This window comes from Dreissena polymorpha, chromosome 5 (genome assembly GCF_020536995.1).
Source record: "Dreissena polymorpha isolate Duluth1 chromosome 5, UMN_Dpol_1.0, whole genome shotgun sequence".
In the NCBI taxonomy this organism is placed as follows: domain Eukaryota; kingdom Metazoa; phylum Mollusca; class Bivalvia; order Myida; family Dreissenidae; genus Dreissena; species Dreissena polymorpha.
The window spans coordinates 5687795-5714424 of record NC_068359.1 but is presented as its reverse complement, the minus strand read 5'-3'; the positions used below and the strand labels follow the sequence as shown (position 1 = coordinate 5714424).

Below are 26630 nucleotides of genomic sequence, written 5' to 3'. Positions count from 1 at the left end.
TTATACAGCAACACGATTTTATTGCTTATAAAACAGATTTTATTGCTTATAAAACAATTTACAATAATAAGCACAGCAGTTTATTGGTTTATAATGGCATCATGGTAATATTAAGAAATTTGATTTGAAATATATATATGATGCTATTGAAAATGTCAAAATAAGCACACTCACATAAAATAGTGTAATTTATTTACATGTTTCTTTTTGCTGCATGTCATCAAAGAGTGAACAGCATGTGTTTCTATTGTCTGGATTGAACACAATAATTGAAAGAAAACTCCCCAACATATGTTACAGAAGGGGTGTCTTAAAAGCATAAAATAAAATAATAAGAAGTCAAAATCAGAATCCTGTTAATAAAAATATAGACAAAACTTGCATAACTAAAATTAAAACCTGCAACCCGCACACAGAGTTGAGATCAGCAAAAATAGTTTGAATTAACTAGATTTCTAGTACCATATAACTAATCTATGCCAAAAAGGAGGGGAGGTACCAAAACACTGCAAGCGTCAACAACATATTATCAGTACAAATCTTTAAATGAAACTATCGCTATGTAGTTGGTTTTTTAAATACTATTTTATTAGCCTAATTATATTTGCAGATGTTGATTTAGCGTGCAAAAGACTCAATATCGGAACCTTACGCCAAATCATTGTAAAATGAATGTTTGAACTCTATCTTTAAAATACCCAGGAATGAGTAAACTCCAAAACTACTTGTCGCCAAATAATGTATTCCAGTGATCAAGCGTACATTGACAGATTATTTACAAATCAATAATATATAATAAGTCTCGTATTAAATGTATGTACAACTAAAACCTGTTATATGTTAAAACCAATGGTAACGATATTGATAACAATTAACAATAGAAAATTCAATCCTCACTCCGTGTAGGCACTGCATCAGTTTTGTCTTCATTTCCTACATCAGTGTCGGTCTTTGCTTCAACCTGTTCGATGTTCTCTTTTTTTGCTTCATCAGCTGATGTGATATCGTCGACATTTTCGTCTTCCACACTTTCGTCTGTCCTCTCCTCTGAGAAAATTTAATAATTTTCATAATTCTTGGTGGTGAATACATTTGTAGTATCATATTTATGTGAATTTGCTCAACGTTATATACTGTGGCTTGTATACATGTACATCTACTAAACACACAACAGAAACTTTATTTTATAAAATTGCCTTACAAATATTGAAATTACATTCCGGGCAAATCTCAAAATTGAGCTTTTACCTCTAAATATGATTTTAACATTAAAGCAAGGTACGCGGATTTTTACTGTCTCCGGAAGATTATTATTGTCGGCACGTTACCTTAAAATAGCATGAACAATCATGAAATGTACAGTCCGTAAAAACTTGATATGAAGGACTTAAGCGTGCATCCTGAATCGCGACATCAACATCGAGCTGACCGTAATAGTTCTGGACAAAAATAAGTTCAAATTTCAAAACGTGTATGGTACAAACTATTTTAAAATGCTCACAGTTGATAAAGTTTATGGCAAACATATATGTATGCTTAATTCTATTTTTAGAATTCATGCTAAAATGTTTCAATACTCTAAGTATTTACGGTAATATATATTATAAATAAACTTCAGTTTTAACGGGTTTTCGGTTCACAATACTTGCAAGGCTTTTATAGTGATTAATCATAACAATAGCTTTACATGTGGTTGTCGTTAACGTAGCAAAGTTATACTTAAATATGTTCACAATTTCAGTAATTAAGGTATAAACTCAAGTGTTGAAAGGACAACGGATCACAATAACTGCAAAGGATGAAAAATTGCGCAAGTACCTTTCTTGGCTGGAACTCCGCTCTTGTCCGACATGAGTGGTTTAGCTGCCACTCGGTCTGGATCTAAATACAACAAAGAAACCGAGATACATTCGTATAATGAAGCTCATATCCATGTGTGGGCACTAACATAATCAGCAGGGTCAGCACCAATTCTTATGAGGCTTATATCTGAGTGCTGACCATAAGCAAATACAATTTATATGCATTGAAGTAGCACATTCAAGACCTGTCACTTATTGGGATATATTATAATAAAATTTAAATTTTACTTGCACTCTTTTGAAATAACAGGTTTGTGATAAACTGTATTTAACATGTAGTTGAAACCATTTGAAATATATAATGATGATATTGGTATTTATGATACTAGTAACCGGTATCATAGTATACAATGAGAGACATTTCCCAATGCATGCAATAATAGGCCATAAGTGTCCATCATATTTAAAGTAGAATGTTTGTTACAAATATGACTTATGACCCGCACCGCATTGACAGCTCGTGCGAAGGTCAAATAATGTTCATGATTGTGTGTAACAATGAAAAAGTGTATTTCATTTCATTGTGATGAAATACTTCAGGTCAATTGTGTAAGCAGTGTTTAAGAAGTACGCTCCACAAACTTACAAGAGTGTAAGCATGTTGATGGATTGACCAAAAAATCGACCAACATAATTGCTCCGATAAACCTCCTCTCAGACTACGCTTGCGGGGATATAATAATATGATATAAAATATTGCTGCAGTGATGTTTATGTTTAAAATTGCAGTGGCATGGCGAACCATGCATGTTTCAATATGCAAATATGCGGATACGCCTAGCGAACGGGAGGTCTACCCAATGGAAGCATGCTTCAGATTCATCCACAAGACATCAATTTCTGGTTCTACCCAGTTCTGGTTCTACGCAGGACATTAAAGTGTAAATACGCTAAGGCTTTTGATGCATTGAAACTTTGGTAAGTATTTTTAACTAAACAAATTGCAATGCACAAACAACTTAATACATTTAAATATGTAATTATTTATTCATGGGTTTAAATATAGACAGCACATATACATAAAATTGAGTCAAAACTATTTAAAAGTATGTTTAACAAACTAACAATAAAAAAACTCCCACCACTGCCTTAAATCTATGTTCATATCAAAATTAACTATACAAACCTCAATAAATTATTATACCACAATTAAGCCTAGTTTTGCAAACCAGATAATCTGGAATTCAAAATAACTGCCTATTCTGTTCTCGTATTATTTTTTTCTGTTTTTATCATAGGTCACAAAACTACATGTACTTAATGTATATGGACAATCAATAGGATCTTGATATAAATAATTACTTGATGAGGTGAGTGGTATTCTAAAATAAGTCAATTTAAGCATATTTCATTGATTTAAATATTAACAGTAACACCAACGAAACACTTTGTATGTTAACCCTTTCAGTGCAGGAACCGAATTTTAAAGGCCTTTGCAAACATTTTGGATCCAGAGACGCCACAGAACGTGGCGTCTCATCAGGATCCAAACTGTTTGCTATTCTGATAGTGTTCTTTGAAAAAAATCGAAGAAAATGCTAATTTTAGAAATTCAGCAGAAGACATTTTAGCAGAAGACAAATTTCCCAGCATGCAAAGGGTTAACTTGTTGACTACTGGTAATCCAAAAAACATGTGACCTACCCGTGACCTTGTAACTGACACCCATCTCGACTTGTTTGGGTTGTTGGCCAGGCGTAAACTTCTGCTTACCGTCAACTTGAAAGACATATACAGGGTCATGATACTGGCACGTAGTGCCAAGTAGAAACTATATATACTCAGTGGTAATATTGCCACTTGGCGGAGACAAGAACCGACATAATTGAGTTATAAATAGCCGCGAAACGTGCCAATGATAAACACTGCAAAAGCCCTCGTTTGCAGCACTAGAACTCAATGTATTAGGCACTTAAATGAAGTAAAACCGGTCGTTGAATACTGCAACTATATAAATTAGTTGTCTACCCTTATTATCATGTAAAGCAATATATCTTGAATTAGACTAATTGCAACAGAAACGGAAAACAAATCGTGCGAACTAAACAAACCCTGATCATTATAGAAAATATAACGCTTCACCAATATCAATATTTAAAATCTGTAACAATAAAAGCCCGTCAAATAATTTGACTTATGCCTTAAAGGAGTTTGCTTTTCTGAAAAAAGCCTTCATAAGGTATTGTTGACACTAAAGGTCCTGCCGTAAATCGTTGTGATACAGTAACTGTTACTTGAACACATATAATTGACATCCAATAACATTCAATGTGAGATTGTTTCATCTTTTATCATATACTTTTACGTCAATTAAAATGGTACATTATTTTGTAACATAAGTCTGAATGCACTGCAACAAGTAAAGAGTTTGGAATTTTATTTCGTAACCAGTGCCATATAAATTTAGTTCGTGAATTTAAAACTGATATATCCTTATCACATTTATGATATTAAAATGAATTATCGCTTGCATACACCTGAAAGATTCCTATCCTATCATAACTCCGTGAAATATCACTAAAATTACAAGTAGGCACTTTGTTTTAAAAGGCTAATACCTATTCTTGGACAAGAATATTATACAAATATTTAAATCAGAAATTTAAAGAAGCAAAGAAAATGTGAGAAAATCGTGAAATTAAAGGTAGTTCACAAGCAATCGTTCTTCGATTTCTTACGTTTGTGCCGACTTGAGCTACGGCCAGGTCGGCGGTGGGGGCTGTGACTGTTGTAGCAATAGGTGGCAGCCACAAGGATCAGGAAGGATAAAGCCAGTCCGGTCCCCACTAGAATTCCCGCTATAAGCACGTTCCTCTCCCGCGACACTCTTTCCTCTCCGTGGTGATAACCTAGCAACGCACATTTAATATATATTTGAATAATCATGAAAACTTAACATTTCATTGGAAGATATATTTCAACGAAGGAAGTGCAATCATTAGACAACTTATTGTTGTTTGATACATATTTTGTGTTGCAAAGTATTAATTTTCATTTCCAAAGTATTGTCTGGGACATATCTTAAAACCAATGAAGTTGTCAATTTCAAAATCATATGTAGAAAGATTTCAAAGTGGGACATCGCAATTCAAAAAAGCAAACCATTTCTGTCATATTTTAGAGTACGCGCCATTTGTTATTTGTAATGTTTAAATATGGTCCGACGAATATGTTGAAAACTGTCAGAGCTATGAACATGGCTCTTCATATGTACATTGAACCCTTTGCATGCTGGGAAATTTGTCGTCTGCTAAAATGTCGTCTGCTAAATTTCTAAAATTAGCATTTTCTTCGATTTTTTTTCAAAGAATACTATCTGAATAGCAAACAGTTTGGATCCTGATGAGACGCCACAAAACGTGGCGTCTCATCAGGATCAAAACTGTTTGCAAAGGCCTTCAAAATTCGGTTCCCGCACTGAAAGAGTTAAACCCATTTTGGTGAAAGTGAGAGCTCAAAATCTATTAATCTTGACTTGATAGTTTTAAATTATTGCCCTTTGTTAATGTCCCTTTTTGAGGCATATCTCTTAAATTTCAAGTGATATCAACTTACAGCTTCATAAGTAGATAAATATTGATTATTGTTAGTTCAAAGTATAATAGGCATTACTAATGTTTTCATATTTCAGACTTATACCGTTTAGTATTTGTTCATGATCTATTTATTCTCGGGACATGTTTTAAAACATGAGAGTATCAACTTGAAACATCAAAGGCAGATATACCTGATCGCAAGTGAATTGTTCAAGAACCAATACTCATTATTTAAAAAAATTCCCAGTAATGTGATTTCTTAATTTGCATGCTAAAGCATTGTCCGCGTCATGTCTCGAAATTCATAAAAGATAACGACTTGAAACTGCATTGGTGGGAAGCTCTCATGTTTGAGAAGTCTGGTGCCTAAGGTGCATAACTGTTGCTTTTATGTTTGAAAGTGAAACTGCCCTTATCATTTGGTGTGTTTAGTTAATGTCCGGGCCAAATTTCAACTAAAACTTTGTTACAAACGTGACGTATACCACCATGTGCCGCATTGACACAGGCTATTTTGCATGCTGTCTTCACAAAACAAGATAATCTAATTTATGGCGATTTTTAAGAATTATTATGCCATTATCATTTATAGCCATTTTGACCTTTGAACTCTTGAATTCTTTCACATGACACGCCGTCAAATGACTGTGAACAAAATTAATGTACAGATTCATTTTACAATCTCACAATGAGTGACATAGTTATGGCCCGGACAAGATCATTTATTGCCATTTTCGACCTTTGAACTCGAAGTGTGACCTTAACCTTGGAGATATCAACGTAATTCTTTCGCGCGACACACCGTTCAATGATGGTGCACATATGTGCCAAAAGATTTTTGAATCTCACAATGAACGACATAGTTATGGCCCAGACAAACTAATGTATGGCCATTTTTTACCTTTGAACTCAAAGTGTGACCTTGACCTTGGATATATTGACGTAATTCTTTCGCACAACACACCGTCCAATGAGTGTGAACAAATGTGCCAAATGATTTAGAAATCTCACAATGAACGACATAGTTATGGCCCAGACAAGCTCATTTATGGCCATTTATGACCTTTCAACTTAAAGTGTGACCTTGATCTTGGAGTTATTGACGTAATTCTTTCGCGGGACACACCGTCCAATGATGGTAAACAAATGTGACAAATGATTTTAAAATCTCACGATGAATGACATAGTTATGGCCCGGACAAGCTGATTTATGGCCATTTTTGATCTTTGAACTCAAAGTGTGACCTTGACTTTGGAGATATCGACGTAATTCTGTTGCGTGACACACCGTCCAATGATGGTGAACAAATTTGCCAAATGATTTTAAAACCTCACAATTAATGACAAAGTGATGGCCCGGACAAGCATTTGACCTTTGAACTCCAAGTGTGACCTTGACCTTGGAGAAATTGACGTACTTTTTTCACACGACACGCCGTCCCATGATGGTGAACAAATGTACCAAGTTGTTTTACGATCTAACATTAAAAGACATTGTTATGGTCTGGACAAGCTTTCGGTTTAAAACACACTAAGTGACCCCGTGACCTAGTTTTTGACACGGCATGACCCATATTCAAACCTGACCTAGACATTATCTAGATACAACTTGTGACCAAGTTTAGTGAAGATCGGATGAAATTTCGTGATAGACCGACAGACCGACCGACAGACCCACAAAGTGACTCCTATATAGCCCCCATTACCAATTGGGGTATAAATACGACGTACCCATATGAAACTGTATAGCTCACATTAAGGGACTTAAATTGCATAAAAATATAACTCTTGTTTTCATTACTACATGGTTATTTCCCCTTTCTATTGATCATGCTTTTTCGAAGGCTTTACTCCTGTGTTCACACAATAGATATACTTCACACATATCACTTCTAAATCTGTGAAGAACTAGAACATGTCGCGTTATGCTTGCAGCTGCCCGTTTTCCTACTCAAAACTACACAAATGCATACAGCACAACTCTTCAGTTCCAGGCATTCAAATGCTATGTAGTTGTCTAAAGTGCAATAAATAGAGTAGATTCAAGTATAAACACAGTGATACATCAAATGTATCAGCATGGGAGAAACTGTATTTATGTCAATCGCCAGACCGCCTGAAAAACATGTCTTGAAACACACAAAACCGAACACGCAACACATTTTTTAAAAGAAAACAACTGGATCCATCGCCTTGGTATTGTCAGTGCAATCCATGGTGGTTCCAATAGTTTTTGGGCCAAGAAATTCATTATTTTTTTAACAAATTATATGATTTAACAACTGATTAAAATTGAATCATGGGTCTAAAACGGTAATGCTTTGTCATAAAGTTAGTCTCATACCATCAACCTTGCTAATTGCCTCATCGAAGGTCAGACTAACAACTTTTCCCTTCGGCCCGCACTTATTGTAAACGTTCAACTTGAACTTGTAGTTGGGGTAGTTCTTGTTGAACCTGTATCCCGTCGCGTGGATCAACTCTACGTCGACAGTGACGTCATCAATGCACAAGGGCTCGTTCGGGAAATGGCTTCCTTTCCGGTAGGTCTACATGGCATGGAGAAATAATATTTGCTTTATATGAGTAATACTTTCGTTTTTTAATCATGTCTTTCAAATAAAAATGAACATCTTTTTATGAACGGTTAGGTGATTGCCATCAGATTTTCATTTTCTCTATGTTTTTTCATCACATATTAATGCTGGCATAACCCGTTAAAAAACTACATAATATTCACATAGGCATTTTCATTAACTGCTAAAGTATTTTTTATTTATCTTTAATCTTGAATACTTGAATAATTTTCTTATTTAGTTATTGTTCTGCTTCACTTTAATAAAAACTTATTCGATTTGACATTAACATTTCAGTACATAAAAACGCAAGTAGTTATAAGGACTACCATAGTGTTATGGTTTGCGTTAGCCGTTTCTGAATGTCAACTTGTTCTCTCAAAGACAGAAACTTTAAAGCTCGGAAATAACATGGAAATACTCTTTGATTGCACGTCTCCATATCTAACAGTTAACTGACTTAAACCTACTATTGAACTAACACATGCTATATTTTATTTTGTAAATATCCTTTTCCAGACTCAATAAATACATTTATGAAAAAGGGAAACTAAATCATCACCATTTTGCCAACGGTTAAGGTCACTTTGTCGTCCCGTATCTCCGAATAATGATCGAATATGTAGCAGGTGCCCTGACACTCGCCAGTGTTGTCCGAGGTGAACTTGAACGTACACGTGTCGTTTGTGTCCAGGACACCTTTACTGATCACGCGGTAATCCTCTTCTAGTGTCAGTTTGAACGTGGCTCCACATTTAGCTTTGGCGTCAAATTCGGTCGCTAAAACATAAAGCTTCTCAGTACACATTGTGTTTGGTTAGACGTCGGACCAACATATTGAACTGAGGATAGATGTTTTAACTTTCAGACGTCCAACTAAACTACAACGTAATTCCAATGATTTTCGACATCATTGAAACAATTGTTTATTTTGTCACTGCGTCGTAGAACAAAATGTGTTTTTTCTTTCCGATAAGACACCCCGGTGCTGTTTTCATACATAACATATTACAGATCTACTATCAGTGCTCTTTTATTATTATGGATTTAGCATTTCTTATAGAGTAGCAGACTTGTGAAACACACTCGACCAGGACTCTAGACCAGAATGAGACATGCTTTGGTACTTTATCTGACAGACGATAAACATAGTTCATTTATTATTGTTTTCGCATCGCATGTATAACTGAAGCTTTTATATATTTAGAATTGAATTTAAAACACACAGACACACACTCACAACAAATTAAAGTTAGTCTGGTAATAAATCTCTGAGATTGAAGACTTGACTTACGCATGCAGTGGACCTCTGACACCAACAAGATGACCAGACACAGCGCTTCCCGCAGCATCGTGACAGCTAGAGTCCTGGATCTGAAATGGTGCTTCTTTGCAATTAATCAGAAAATAAAAACATCCCTCAACAAAGTCAGTCATTATACATTTAGTCACGAAAACGCACTTAAAATATAGTTCATATGGGGTTATGAGAAATATTTTGATTATGAGAAAGCTTTTTTTTTTCAATAAAGTAATAAATGTTTTTCTTTAAAATACGAAAATATACCATGCGCGGACAAATTGCAACATCCTTGGTCAAAAGCCGAATCGCGATCGATACCTCGGCGAGACATCGTGTTCCTTCATAAAATCAAAGACAGCTAATGATGAAAACCAATACTTTTCTCTGCCTATGAGGGAACATCTTAGAATTGTTGCATTGCTTATACAGCACCGACGAATCAACAACTATGCATGGAAAACAGGCTGTTTTCTATGTATGATAAGCGTGTAGTAAAATTTTATTTGTCCAATATAATATTAGGTAAAGAGTATATCACAATTGAATGCGGTTATCAATTTACTTGAATGTGTCCTTGCAATTTACACAATTAACGAAATTATATAAAAATATTAAGAGGCGAAACATTTCGTAATATTTAGCAAGTTGATAAAAACAATTAACCCTTAAACGTGACCAGTTTCACGGCAAAGCGATAGCTTTAAACAGCTTGTAGAGGGCAATTATACATAACTATAATTCCACAAAGTGCAACACTTTTGCCTGGAAGAAGGCAAACAAAAGACAAAATAAATCACATCAGAAGCAACATCTTAAAAACATGTTCGGTATAAAGTTAAGATGTTGATTTTGACCAAAGTTGCACAATTCATGCCATCGTGTGTATAATGTCACAAGTTGCTGTGGAAGTGACTTTAATATGACCATATTCAATATGCAGGGACGTTTTGGGATCTATTTACCATGGTGTCTGGAGACGCGTTACATACAAATTATCGATGTCAATTAGAGGTAATGCCCTGAATGTCTTCTGATCGGTTATACAGCATATACATGTATACGGTATACAGCTGTAAGTGATTTTCGATTTGCCAAGTTCCAAAACTTGCAGCAATATAATACTATATTCCAGGTCTTGCATATATTGTTTGCAAGTTGTAAATCTTGCATACATTAAGAATGGCATTTTAGTTTTTTAATGTTTTAATCATGTTGTAATAAAAGTAACACAAGCTTCATTACTTTATAGTTTTATATGTTGATTCACTATATTCGAAATATTGCATTCAGTTAATCGGAAAAAACTAAATCGTTTTACACGTAAAAACCGAGCTAACTATATAGCGGCGTCCCAGATAATCCTGAGACACAGCTTCATCTGGAGTGACACTTAAAGCAATCAAATAAAGACCGATTTACCGATGAATGGCTCAAAGAGATTAGCGACCACAATTTATAAAGGTCTCACGTTTTCAAATGGGTTGAGAATTATGTTTCTGTACATTTTTTATGCATTAATCGTCGCTGAATCGCACTACATTTCCCGATTTTAAAAATAATGCGATATATGCTGAAAAACATATAAAATCGAATCACTCTGTAAAATTAACCATGAAATTTCAAAACATCCAGTCCGGAGCGCCACCTCGGAAGTTGCATTGGCTCATTTATTAATGTATCTCAAAAAAGGGATGGCGCTCGTGATTAACGACCGTGATCTACTTTTTCATGAGCGTTTATGAAGCGAGACATGTGGGTTAAGCAGCCGTTGAATAAATACTTCTTAAATAATACTCTTATTTAGAAAAATATATTAGAAATATTATAAAAGAAAGCCGGAATGGTGAAAACGTTTACCTACACGTTTGATGAAGAACGACACAAATATTGTTTGTAGCAATCACATACAATCAGTATGGAACGCAATATTGCTAAATGGCGCCCCTTAAACGAGCAGGTATATGGCAAGCGGTTCGACGCATCATCCCAAGAACCTAGGTTCTCAAAGACACATGAGAACCTAGGTTCTCATGAGAACCTAGGTTTTCAAATGAGAACCTATGTTCTTGTGAAAACCTAGGATACCAAACGAGAACTTAAGTTCTCAGAATGAGAACCTAGGTTCTTGTGAAAACCTAGGATACCAAACGAGAACTTAAGTTCTCAGAATGAGAACCTAGGTTCTCATGAGAACCTAAGTTCTATGTGTCTATGAGAACCTAGGTTCTCATGAAAAGCCTAGTTTCTCATGAGAACCTAGGTTCTCAAGCGTAAACCAAGTTTTCAAATGAGAACCTAGGTTCTCATGAGAAACCTGGTTTCTTGTGATTTCATAAACCTAGGTTCTCATGAGAACCTAGGTTCTCATGAGAAACCTAGTTTCTTGGGATTATGCGTCGAACCGCTTGCCATAATTAACCTCCAGTTGTCTCCCATTGCTTGGTACACGCTGGCGACATATGTGTAAAATGAATAGAAATAGGCGTGAAACCGTGAATGTTTCTCCCCAAGAGCATTTTCTGAACAATGTTTAGACAATGCTCAGTAATATTCTACGAAACTTATCTGTTGAATATTTGTGACAACAGGCATTAGCCGTCGGTGACCGCCTCTTGTTCATGTTTCCGTGCATGGGTGTTCTTGAGGAATGAAATTAGTAAAGTAATCGGTCGACATTGGTCTGAACACGTTAATAAAAAATTGAACTGTTTATGAAATACATCTTTAATAGTTAATATTATTTTGAGGCTAAAAATTCAGATCAATCGTTACATAATACATTGTTACAGCATTAAATGAGTTTCAAATATTCAGTTCCCGTGTTCGGGCCTCAAACGACTGTACGGTACAGTTTTCTATTTTAAGTATGTCTGTGACCTACATGTAGGAAGCAATCATTATGGTATAATATATAATATAGTATATATATATATATATATATATATATATATATATATATATATATATATATATATATATATATATATATATATATATATAATGGAAGATAATCTGTGTATAATGCATTTGTATCTGTATATTTTATCTATATAGAAGAAAATTATATCTTTATATATTAATGCTTAATCTGTATATATACAAATTCTGTATTTATATATTGTTATTATGCATATATATTATGGTTACATGCATTCATGCACAGTCTGATTGACGTTATATCACAAGTTTCAGTAGTATAAGACAGTTATTATATACACTTGGATACTTTTCTTACGCATCACTTAATCATATCAATATAGCTATCTTATTTTTGAACGGATTGTGTTGAAATTTGGACCAAGAATAAATCAACACATATCTGATAATTCCTGAACATTTAATTGAAATTGAAAATCAACAAAATATCAAACTTAACGAATTAAAAAACGTCACTTCAAAAGTCAAATTCGCAAACTCGTACAACTTTAAATAATAACAATGTGAAAAGTAAAATGCTCAAACTTACACGTCTTCATAACTGACCGGCTTGCAACATGCCGATTGAGCCGTTGCGCTCCTGAATATTCAGTCGAGCCATATTGTATTTTTTAAATTAATGCTATGTTTTTCTTTTGTAAAAACTCACATAGAATGATGAAATTGAAATTAAATAAATAACATGTATATCGCGTTTTACTACACTTGGTGACTTTTCTAACGTAACACTTTTAAAACTTACATATCTCAGTGATAAGAAAATTTTTTATTTAAAATTGCACATGTGACCATTTGACTGCATTATGTGCAAGCTAACGATAAAATCATCCATCCGTGACGATCGGTCGCTTTAGCAAGTGGTGAAGGTAGCCGGTAAAAAGCAAAGTGCCCGATTGCGCTGCTGAATATTCATACGAGCTATATTGTTTTGTAAATTAATTTTATGTTTTCCTTATGTAAGAACCCACCTTAAATAACTTAATTGAATTAAAACTAGAATTATATCGCGAAATGATTTTATTGTGAGCTTGCATAGAATGTAGTCGAATGATCGCATGTAAAATTTTAAATCAATTTCTTTACTCATAACTGAGATATTCAAGTTTGAGAAGTGATGCGTTAGAAAAGTCCCCACGTGTATAGGCATAACTTGTTTATATAAAGGCAAAATACCTTTATATAAACATAAATCGTAATTATATAAACACATATCTTCTTTATATCGTCGCTGTCGTTCTCAAACCTCGTAGCTACAAAATGCCAACTTTTCAGGAGAGAGAAAAAACTGTCTCATTTTTTTATAACGATGTTTTAGAAATTGACATTCTGTAAAAATACCAAACAAATGAAGCTGCAAAATACAGTATAAGCCGTAGACACGTAAGTCATACTGATCAGTCATACTGACAGTCAGACGTGGTATCTACGATATTTTGTCCCCACCGTTTTTTTTGTTGAGGTACGACAATTCGTCCTGATAGGAAACCTCGTAGTTGCAAATAAAAAAAAATTATAAAAACGTTTTTGTCAAATTTGTCCAAACGACGTACCTATAGGTGAAATGGCGTCGCTACGACTTTTCGCCGGGGAAAAAGCCAACAATCATTCTACAACATTTCGTCACGTGGCTTTTTCAATGGCTCTGATTGGCGTAGAGCTACGAGATATAGCACAAAACACGCGCCAGACTTATATATATTCGGAAAAGACAAAAAAAAAATATTTTGAAAATTTTGGAGCTACGAGGTTTGAGAACGAAAGCGACGAAATGCTGATAAAATTTGAAAAATACTTTACAAATCTTAAATTGATTAATGTAAACATGTAATCTCAGCACGTTAAGATATATTTATAGTACAGAAAGATTTTAATGTTTTGTATGATCCTAAATAGTTGTTTTATTTAGATAATTACGTTATAACATAAATCCATACTAAGTTAAGATGCTGATGAACATCGAAATAAATTACATCAATACAAAACTTCGTAAGCAATATATATAATCTTAATGAATTAAAGATTAAATATACGAAGCTTGTATTACACACGGGAGAAAATTTGTTTTGCATTATTTCACAACAATGGATGTGGATATGATACTTGAGCGACTTGGAGTGGAAGAAGAGTTGATACGGCGCTTCAGACAGAAGAAGATAACAACGGACATCATATCACTTATGTCACAGTACGACTTTAATTCCTTGTGTGTAAATGACAAAACAACTATCATGCAATTGCGTGTTGAATGTATTTGTTACCGGAGTAATCCGTGGTAACATAATACTAATTTATGTTCACATAAAGTTCTTTTGCCTTCATATAAAGAAGTAATGCCTTTATTAAATGGAAGATTATATATCTATATATAATAAAATTATATCTTAATATATTAATGCTTTATCTGTATATATTCAAATAATGTATTTATATATTGTGATTATGCATATATATAATGGTTACAGGCATTCATATAAAGATCTTTTACCTTCATATAAAATGGTAATGTCTATATATAACGGAAGATTATATATCTATATAAAAGAAAATTATATCTGTATATATTAATGTTTTATCTGTTTATATTCAAAATATGTATTTATATATTGTTATTATGCATATATATAATTGTTACAGGCATTCATATAAAGATCTTTTGCCTTCATATAAAGAAGTAATGTCTTTATATAATGGAAGATTATCTGTATATAATACATTCGTATCTGTATATTTTTTACATTTTATCTATATATAAGAAAATTATATCTTTATATATTAATGCTTTATAAATATATATATATTTGAATTATGTATTTATATATTGTTATTATGCATATATATAATGGTTACATACATTCATGCACAGTCTGATTGACGTAATATCACAAGTTTCAGTATTATAAGACAGTCAAGGCGTTCCGTATGTTTTGCCTATCGCTGTAAGCATCAGAATGTTTTTCTTGGGCAGCATCCAAAGTATCAACAGAGAACAATGATATATATCGGCCTTGAATGCTTCTCTGTAATGTAAGCAATCGGCGAATTTAGAAAAGGCATGAGGAAATGACGTGACCCCTCATCTTTCTCTGAAATGTTCCATGTTTTTCAATCACGCTTACTGATTTATATTCAAACATAATGAGTTAATAGATTGATTAAATCTATTAACAGTTAGCTATTTGTCTGTATTTAATATTCGCTAAAATGTTTATGTGTTCAATATAAAATATACAGAACACCAGCTTGTGAAAATTTCAAGCTAAATTGCAAGTTATGGATTCTTGGCATTGTTAAGTTTTGTAAAGGTTGGTAATTAATTAATAGTCTGCCCCCTTATCTACAATCCTTTATTAGCCCCTTTGATGTGTAAATATTGCTTTCTTCACAATGTGTTTTACGTTAAATGTGATAACACGATATACTTATACGATACTGACACGATAAAAAAGACCAGCTGTTATATTGCGTAAAGATGTGTTGATCTGACCATCCTTGAGTCGCGTTCTGAGAAAACTGGGCATAATGCGTGTGCGTAAATTGTCATTCCAGATTAGCCTGTGCAGTTCGCACAGGCTTATCAGGGACGACACTTTCCGCTTTTATGACATTTTTCGTTCAAATGAAGTTTCTTCTTAGCAAAAAACAAATTTAAGCGTAAAGTGTCGTCCCTGATTAGCCTGTGCGGACTGCATATGCTAATCTGGGACGACACTTTACACACATGCATTATGTCCAGTTTTCTCAGAAAAGGACTCCATTGAAGCATTGTGTGCTAGTTTATAATTCAATTAAACAAAAACGCATAGGTTTCCATAACAACATGGCACACTTTTCCAAACATATAAAGAATTTCTTCGTGCCATGCGTGAACATCTGATATCATGTAAACGATTACTCTATCCTCTTGCAAAATTTACCATGTACCATTCCAAGATGGGTCATATCACTTTTTTAGAAATGCATGTGATTTGAATGCAGGCTGTCCTGTAGATCAGAAAAGAAATTGAATCTCTGTCACAAACCGAACTATTTATAATAAGTATTGGCGCATACATCTTCGACAGCCGACTGCCGAGCCTCCTGATACAGGACCCAGAGTGCTAGGGACTGTGGATCACTACCTGGCACCAAAGAGCGAGTGATGGGGTTCAGAGGACTGAGCCTTTCGTCAGCAGACGCGGCAACAGACAAAGTGGCGCTATCTCGCAATTACTTCAAGCAGCAAACGATTGAGAACGACAGAGTAAAGGGAGATTATTACACCGAAATGTTCGCCTTTCAGGTAAGCATCCAATAAAATGTAATAAAATGCTTACGACATACGTATAATAATAGAAATAAACATAACTACAACAGACGCAACTGTCTTAGATTTATAAGAGCGTTTTTTAAGAAAATGATATGTTCTATTGAGTACAATTTCGATTAGTCCTCGAAAGGATTAAGTGTATCTTACCTTCTGCAATATTTAACCCGATAATAATGCAACAATTAATGTTTTCACCATAACGATAATTTAATTAAAAAAACGCTTAACATCTGTAGCACACAATTGTATATCTCAGATAATTGGTATGTAAGTGTTTCTTTATAATGATTTCACATTGATCTATTAAACCTTTACCTCATGTGGGAAAGGAAACAACTTATTGTAAGAATCGCATAAGAGAAGTGAAACAATAGACTAGCACAAGAGCGCGTATAACTATGCATCAACATGTTTTACTTTTACAAAAGTGTTTAATAAAAAAAAAATGGAAATATTTATATTTATTTGACGTTGGTAAGACACCATCGTATTAACGTACATGTGAATAAGATCTTGAACCTGTAATTCATCTAATACAAGATCATGTATCTGATATTGATTACATACCATAACTGGAGTCTGGTATTAATTGCACGAACGGTCTCGAATCTGGTATTTATTGCATGAAAGATCTCGAATCTGGTATTAATTGCATGAAAGATCTCAAATCTGGTATTAATTGAATGAAAGATTGCTTATCTGGTATTACTTTAATGAAATATATTGAACTGGAAATTAATTGCATTAACGTTCTGGTGTTAATTGCTTGCACAAATTGGAATGTGGCTCCGATTGCATGCAAGGTAATGTATATGGTTTAAATTGCATACAAAATATAGAATCCGGAATGTATTGCTTGAAAGAGCTGTAATTTTGTCCTAAACCAACGCATTATCTGAAATCTAGTATCCACATGCAATAGCTGTAATCTGGTGCATACTGCATGCAAGTTATGGATTAGTTCTGGCTACCATAACTTTAAATGTCGCTTTTTTATGATTTTTGACTGGCGCGACTTAATAGTTATGGACCAACCCCATTAGGAAAGTCAACCAGAAATTCCCGAAAAGTTGACAGTTAACAAAGACCGGTCCAAAACAGCTTTTAAATGCAGTAATTGGCCCAAATCAACCACTTGATCAGAAAGATTGACATTGTTCACATTTAACTGATATATTCTTTCACAAAATACTATCTTAAACATTTAAAATTTATCTACTCTGCTTTTACATATCAAGAAAAACAGCGATGTGACAGACTTACTTGAAATGCGAATCTCCCGAGATTTCACGGTCATATGACGTTATTTCTATTTTTAGTAACATACCATGTGCTCAAGTGTTTTCAAATTCAGAATGACATTTACCGGTATTTTAGATTATTCTGGCTTGTTTTGTAAACAAATTGTAGTGTAAATACAAACTCAAAGTAATTATTATTTAAAACTACCTGATTCACACTGAAATCAGTCTTATAATCCACCTGACGTATGTTGTTTATCACAAATAATAGATTTCAGAAAACGAAAATAATGTTTACAATTTCAGCAAAAAATGCAATCGTGATACATCGGCTATCTCGGATTCCTCCGTAAGATAGGCCTCGTGGCTAACGGTCGCCATATTGCCTTGTATTACTACTTTACTACCCAAAAGGTTGTCAGTCTATTGTTATGAGGCTGTATACGATGCGCGTTGAACTAGCGCCAAACTTTTTACCGAAACTTTGATATTAATAGCACTATTACCGTTCATTTGTGTTGCATTTTGACCTATTATCCAAGTGATTTACTTTTCCATTATTATTTAATCACCCTATCATCCAATTTTTAAGATGAAATTACGGTGTTTACAAAACCAACCAAACCGAAAGTGAAACTGGATGCATTACGTTTCGCGATGTAAACATTAAATATTTGTTCAGTTTGAGGAAGCGAATCGATAATAGACGTTGGAATATGTATGCAATACAGACTATCATTGCCGATTGTAGTACTGGCTAAAAAATACCTTTTATGACAGGTCATGTATAGAACGTTAATCAAATAGTGACCATAGGGACCGTTAAGTAAAAATATTCTATTATACTACATACATATACGTATAATTATATGTATATAGTATAATAGAGTATTTTTTACCTAACGATCCCTGTGATAGTGACCATAAATCGCTATAAATGTCTGGGTTGTTCATTAATATAATTAATGCACGTTTCTGATCTAATTGCCTGTATCTAGTTGTAATTACCATGATATTGATAAAATTAAAACGTTTTTTTCATAAATTAACATGACATGTTTTATTTTTATCATTTAGGGAATATATAATTGTATCATTATCATCATTAAATATTCTGAAAATGATCTAAATTATCATGATTACTTTAAAGTAGAATTTTTAAATTTTACTCATTATTTTTAATGAATTTGCACATTTGCTTGATTCAAAATAAAATGTATTAATAAGGGTTTCAGTTGTTAGTTTTAACCCATTTTAGTTCGATTAAATTTAAAGTACTAACTACGTACATGTATGTGAAATGCTCTTGAGTTCGTTTCCTGGGCCTAGAACCAGTACTTGGGTGTCTCTTGGAGATTTCTTAAGAATGCTCCCACACTGGGGATCAAACCAGTGACCTCCAGATCATTAGGTGGACACCACATCCATTACACATCAGCGACCTTTAATTAGTAAATTACTTTAGTATTGCAGCATTATATAATGTAATGTTGCTACATATTTTTGGAAAATGATTAATGTGCAGTACTAAATAAATCTAAATGCATACCATTTTAATTGTGTATATTGTGTGATTATTAGTTACAAATTCCCTTTTTACAGGTATACTGGATTATGAAAGACTGATAAACATGAAATTGACAACTCATCTCCCCAACGATATTTGTGTGGCTCATTCTCAGAACAAACCCATAGTCAGTGAGAAAACTACAGTGTAAAAAGATTGTGACAATTATGGCTGACCAAGCAAATGTTATCATTTAAAATAAAGAAAACTTCCAGTTCAATATACATTTTATACCAATTATGACATTGGCCAACACAGAAAATAATTATAAGGTTGATTTTCCCAAAATTGACTGTTACAATTGGATACTGTTTTAAGCTTCACTCTACTTTGTCTGAAAATAAACGTCCTAAATGATGTAATAGAAACATACATATTTAAATTTTAGTTTTACAAGGATAAATATATATATATATATATATGTATATATATATACATATATTTTAATATCTTTTTATCGATGGTCAATCAATTTAAGTTTAACTAATATATACATACACATTTTATACATGTGTATGCTTTGATTTTTTTCTATTGAAGCCAAATTAATATCCCATTAGATAGATAGATAATATCACAGCAGTATTCCTAGTTTGTCTGCAAGTACTGCAGAAATCATGGATTATTATTTTACTGAGTCAGCCTTAATCTTTATATTATAATTGTTAAGATTAAGATGTGCATTATACAATTGAGGATGCATCAAGATTAAAAAATGGTACATGTATAAATTAATAAAGAATCAATAACAATCAGAAACTGTGCATTTTTTTCAGTATTGTGTGAAAGGATTTGAAGTAATTATGTGTTTTTGAAATATGATTTATGTGAATTTGAATAAATATATAAAATTTCGTGATTTTCTCAGACAAAACTGTTAATTACATACTTAAGTATTCAGAATGTATTATTGTAATATTCGAATTTTTTAGTACAAAAAGCACTTTTCCTTGGCATTTGTATTTATATTAATTGCATATTTAATAATTCTGACAGCATTTATAAACTGTGTTCATGCAAGCATGAACACGGTTTCATTTTTTGAGTATTTAAACAAGAGGGCCATGATAACCCTGTATCGCTCCACTGCTGAAAAAAGGCTGAAACAAATTTCTCTGCATGTGCAAATACTTAGATATAGGCCCTATTTAAGCACATGTACACTTTTGTGACCTTCTAGGCTGGGTCAAATTTAACCCCAGGGGCATAATTTGAGCAAACTTTGTAGAGGACTACTATATCTCACTACATACAAAATGTGGTAGCCCTAGGTCCTAGAGTTTAGAACAAGAATATTTTTAAAGTTTTCACAAAATAAGCAAGATATAAGCGTATATAATGTTCAATTTTGTGACATGCGGGTCAGGATCAAATTTGACCCAAAGGGCATAATTTGAACAAACTTGGTAAAGGACTATAAGATGTTACTGCATACCAAATTTGGTAGCCATAGTCCAAAAGGTTTTCGACAAGAAGATTTTTAAAGATTTCACAAAATAGGCGCTTTAAAAGCGTTTATTCAATTTTGTGACCCCCCGGGGCAGGGTCAAAGTTGACCCCTGAGGCATTATTTGAACAAATTTGGTAGAGGTTTATTAGATGTCACTACATACCGAATTTGGTAGCCCTAGGCCCAATGGTTATGGACAACAAGATTTTTAAAGTTTTCACAAAATAGGCCCCATATAAGCGTATGTTCAGTTTTGTGACCCCGGGCAGGGTCAAATTTGACCCAAGGGGCATAATTTGAACAAACTTGGTAGAGAACTATAACATGTCACTACATACCAAATTTGGTAGCCCTATGCCTTATGGTTAAGGACAAGAAGAGTTTTAAAATTTTCACAAAATAGGCACTATATAAGCATATAATTGATTTTGTGGCCCCCGGGGCAGGGTCAAATTTGACCCTTGGGGCATAATTTGAACAAACTAAGTAGAGGACTATACAATGTCACTACATACCAAATTGTGTAGCCCTAGGCCTAATTGTTATGGACAAGATTTTTTTAAAAGTTATCACAAAATAGGCATTATATAAGCATATGTTCAATTTTGTGACCCCCGGGGCAGGGTCAAATTTGACCCTAGGGATTAAATTTGAACAAATTTGGTACAGGACTATTAGATGTCACTACATACCAAATTTGATAGCCCTAGGCCGGATTGTTATGGACAAGAAATTTTTTGAAGTTTTCACAAAATAGGCCTTATATAAGCATATGTTCAATTTTGTGACCCTCGGGGCAGGGTCAAACTTGACCCCAGGTGAATAATTTGAACAAACTTGGTAGAGGACTATAAGATGCCACTACATACCAAATTTGGTAGCCCTAGGCCCAATGGTTATTGACGAGAAGATTAGTAAAGTTTTCACAAAATATACCCTATATAAGCATATGTTCAATTTTGTGACCCCCGGGGCAGGTTCAAATTTGACCCCAGGGGTATAATTTGAACAAATTTGGTAGAGGACTATTAGATGTCTCTACATACCAAATTTGATAGCCCTAGGCCCAATGGTTATGGTCAGGAGATTTTGAAAGTTTTCACAAAATAGGCCTTATTTAAGCAAATTTTCAATTTTGTGACCCCCAGGGCAGAGTCAAATTTGACCCCAGGGGCATAATTTGATCAAATTTGAAAGAGGTTCACCCCAGGAACATTCCTAAGAAATTTCATCAGAATTGGACCAGTAGTTTAGGAGAAGATGTTTAAAGGAAAAGTTTATGCATGGATGCACGATGGACACAGGACATTTGGCCAGTGGAGCTAAAAATCAAATTAAACATTTAGTTTTGATGTAAAATCAGTTTTTATATGCAAGTGTCTATTTCACTTACAAATTTAAAGAGCATAATATTCATTATTTAAAAGAGTATTCCAAGCTTGATGTCATATTTCAACTTTGCATAGTGTAGTTAATTGAACATTGTATTGAACTGTATGGGCAGCTATATTTTTTAATTTATGTATGTTGCATTATACAAAATGCATTATTTCTACCACAAGTAGACCATATAAGGCCTACTGCTACTAAATAGGCACTGGTATGAATTTGACACTGTTTTTGATGCTCATACAAAACTTTAATTATTACTACACTTTAGTATATTAAATATTTTCAAGTTTTTGTTCAACCTTTTTTTGCAAAAGAAAAGAGTGTCTTAATGCATTTGAAAATATACTTAAAACAAACTAAAAATGCATTTTAACATACCTTTTTCCTGGTAAAGTGTATTTGGGATGATAAAAAATACACTTGAAGAGTATTAATGCTGGAAAAATGCTGGAAAAATGCAGAAAAAAATACATTTGTTTCTGTTAGAAGTGTTTTGTCTGCATTTTTAAATGTATTAAATGCACATCAAATGCAGATAAATACAATGCCAATACTGTTACATGTATTGTAATGGACATAAAATGCACTTGTTCTTGTAATTAAATGCTTTAGTGAATTGAAATAACCTTTTATAACGTTTTAACAATTAATAATACCTTTTTATATAAATTTTCTTTTGAAATGTGACACTTAAATGATTTTTGCACCACTAGTAAGAGATATAATTTGTGCTCATAATGCTTTATCATTACACTATATAATATCATTTGTTGTATGAAAATTACCCGTAAAATTCATGTGAAAGCTCAAGAGATCAATAGCAGCGTGCTATACCCTGCTCCTTTTTACATGACTTGATGGTATTTAGTCCCCAATTCTACATGGCTAAGGGAAAATTAATGTGCAGATTTGACAAATAAGTCTTAACTGGGATCCAATAGGCAGACTTTCATATTACTTGTGTTTAATTTAAATCATGATCTGAATTGCTCTTTGGCAAATCTTTGTTGGTCACAGTATTCAACTGAATTTTGTTCACTTTGTAGTGATTATATTTTCTATATTTATCAGACAACATCTTTCTTCAAAAGTTTAACATGATTGCTTGGTAAATTTAGAAACAAGATCAATGCATCATAACATAAAATGAAAAAATGAGTTGTAGTAAAAATGGCAGCAAAAAAGCACTAGATTATCTGCCTTAAATCTGAGACGCTATGTTGATGTATTGGAATTTTTCATAAATAATGTGTCCCATAGTTGTATAATTGTATAGTCGCATGCATGAGTGGTGTCAATGTCACAATACCAATTAAAGCCTTTAATTTACTAAAACAATTTGAAGTTTGATGTGTGTTTTATTCAAGATCTGTTATATATAATTATATATAAATATATATTGTTGAAAAGTTAACATGCAATAAGTTTACTGTAATTAAGTGACAAATAGTTTTACTGATTTGGTTGGATGCATATATGCAGATATACATGTATCATGGTTTGTGCAGAGGACAGTAGCAAAAACAAGAGCTGTCTCCGTAGGATGACATACGCCACCGATAAACGCTTTAAAAGAAGTTATGAGCATTTTTCAAAACCTAAACGCCAACCCTAAGTTCAAGGTCAAAGGGGTCAAAATTTTTGTGTGTGGAAGGCCTTGTCCATATACACATGCATACCAAATATGAATGTTACATCTGAAGCGACATAGAAGTTATGAGCATTTTTTCGAAACCTAAATGCAAAGTGTGACGGATAGACAGACGGACAGTGCGATCATTATATACCCTCCTTTGGGGGCATAAAAATGTGTTTCACATTGTTTTGGTAAATGAGTAATGTAGTTAAAAGAACAGAATCATGAATTATCAAGTTATTGATTATAAAGTGTTGCTGGCATATTTGATGCATTCATCTAGCTATAAAAAGGTCCCTGTTTTATCCCCACTGGCACCGAGTGAGGGTTCTCAAAATCTTTAAACAATATGAATAACTACATATAGGGTCGAGAGCCTTGTTGATATGGGGGCTAAACACCTGAAATCAAAGCGACCCAGGTTAAAGGTCCTGGCCAAATAAATAAACCAGAGGCCGCATGAGCCTCCTATACTCAGAACAAGTATTGTTTCTTCTCAGAAAACTGGCTTAAGTGTCTTACTAAGCTTTAGACTTTGAGTTTCAGTGCAATCTATCTAAAATAAATTGGTCAAATTAAATAATAATTTGTAAAAAATAAACATTCTGCACAAATTCAATTATTTACTTTACCTGTGTGCATGAATCATTTCAGTCTTGATGAGTTAGTGAACTATGTCAAAAGCACCATAGCTATGAAACACTTGTATTTTGAATATTGCAATGTTCCACAGAAATGATGCTGATGATAATTCTACACGATGATGAATTATTAGATATATTTCTTAATTCCATTTCCACTAACAATTCGCTTATTCCACTACCAGTTCAAATGCTTCGTACACAGTTGAAAATAACACTATTCCACTCAACAACCGTGACACATGTACTCAATTTTTCAACTTTTCGCAATTAAAATTGTCTGTTATTGTTGTTGTTGTACTTTTGAAAGTAGTTCTAAAGATGGCGACTATTAACCCAGAGATTGATTTATGAAATAAATCGTCTGCTGATCCAGAGTGCAAAAAATGTCAAGGTCGATCCGAAAGTATCCAAATGAAAACTCGTCACTTGATAAAGCGACAATGGCGTCGAAATTGTGAATTTCAGACTGATGAGAGTTATTAACATATACTGTAAGATGCATTTGAAACATTTGAACCTTAAAATAATCCCCGATGCAGTAATTTATATTCATTCACCAATATATGTAGAAATGTATCCAAGAAAATGAGCTCTCTTTGATTTATAGCGTGACATTAATATGTTAAGATTCTGGTTGACTTTCGATACGGGGTTGGCTTCAGCGTACAGGTTTGTCAATACTATATAAACTGTACGCTAAAGTTTCTTTAGCTAGTTATGGATAAATACATCGCCTTTAAGATCTGCGTGTCACATACTGGTATGTGATACAATAACGTTCGTCGCCACTCGTCGTGCATGTTTTGTAAGCATCGCCGAATAGAAATTACCCAGGCCAGTCCTCCAAATGACATTGGGAAAATATAACTGTAACGATTCTCCAGACGCCATTACAAATAACGCCCTAACGTATTATATGTTGTATGCATATGGCCTCGATACAGCTACAGCGGTTCATTTGTCCTCAAAGTGTACATAATAAACACACTTCAGCCTCAACAAGTTACTAAAATAACTTATAGAAATCTTGCTTCTTTAGCCGTGCATTTCACTTAATCATAATAGCTATAAGCGTTTGGAAAGATGTTAACACCCAACACAAGCGTTTCGAAATGTGTAAACACGTAACACAACACAAAGTAATTATACGAACATTCAGTGTTTTCGTAGTCCTCGGTACATGTGCATGTTTAAATAGTAGTACTTTTGAATTTATGTGGTCTATAAGAATAATGCAAAGAATCAATCGCTAGACTATGGATAAGCGATACAGCAGTAAAGAATGCATTTTCGCTTAGCCGCGCTGTGGGAAAACAAATCTTAACGCATGTGCGTAAAGTGCCGTCCAAAATTAGCCTGTGCAGTTAACATATGCTAAAAAGGGACAACACTTTCCGCGTAAACTTAACTTTTGCTATAATGAAAATACAAATAAAAGCGGAAAGTGTCGTCCTTGATTTATCTGTGTGGACTACACAGGCTTATCTGTACGTACGTGCATTACGCTTGGCTCATATAGCTTTTTGCAGAGACTTCATTCCGATTTGACACCAAACTACATACAGTCTGTAAACGAACAGCAACACACTGGAACAATATCATGTAAACATACTTTACTCACGTGCATTAATGCTCCACGTATTTTCTGATAACCGCTCTCCAAACTGTACTGTCTGAATTTAACTTACACACAGCTTAAAGGAAGTTAAAGCACATTGCTATGAATCACGAACACGCGGAACTGAAAGCAATACAATACAGCTCGAGGTCACAGTCTAAACGGATGAGTGTAGAAGCAATAACATCGTTCAGTACAGGAGCCTGAAATCGCGCTGTATTTGAAGTAACATAACGGCTGCAACGGCGGCCAACTTATTGATTTCCAGAAGAAAATCAGGATGCAATAATGCGTGAATTGAACATTTCGTGCGCAATCAAGATATTAAGTGAACACTCGATTAAATGTCAAATGAAAATAAAAAGCATCACGAAAACGCTACTTTTCTCTTTTTCTTCAGATGCAATCACTTACCCTTCAAGAAGCAAGTGTATGAATGATATATTTGGGTAAGTTTCTGAAAATACATGCTCTGAACAATACATTTGAGTCACGCTCTGAGAAAACTGGTCATAATGCATGTGCGTAAAGTGTCGTCCCAGATTAGCCTGTGCAGTCCGCA

At 33.8% G+C, this 26630-nt stretch overlaps 1 protein-coding gene across 1 annotated transcript; it reads right to left on the bottom strand.

Moving 5' to 3' along the window:
- LOC127882342 (uncharacterized) lies at positions 1–25997 on the bottom strand. The gene is made up of 8 exons (XM_052430918.1): positions 25946–25997; positions 9269–9348; positions 8537–8754; positions 7743–7947; positions 4541–4711; positions 3507–3581; positions 1819–1881; positions 1–1047 (listed from the first exon to the last, which is right to left on the bottom strand). The coding sequence occupies exons 2-8, from the start codon at positions 9324–9326 to the stop codon at positions 887–889; spliced, it is 951 nt and encodes a 316-aa protein (XP_052286878.1). The 5' UTR covers positions 9327–9348; positions 25946–25997; the 3' UTR covers positions 1–886.
- Between the last annotated feature and the right edge of the window lie 633 nt (positions 25998–26630).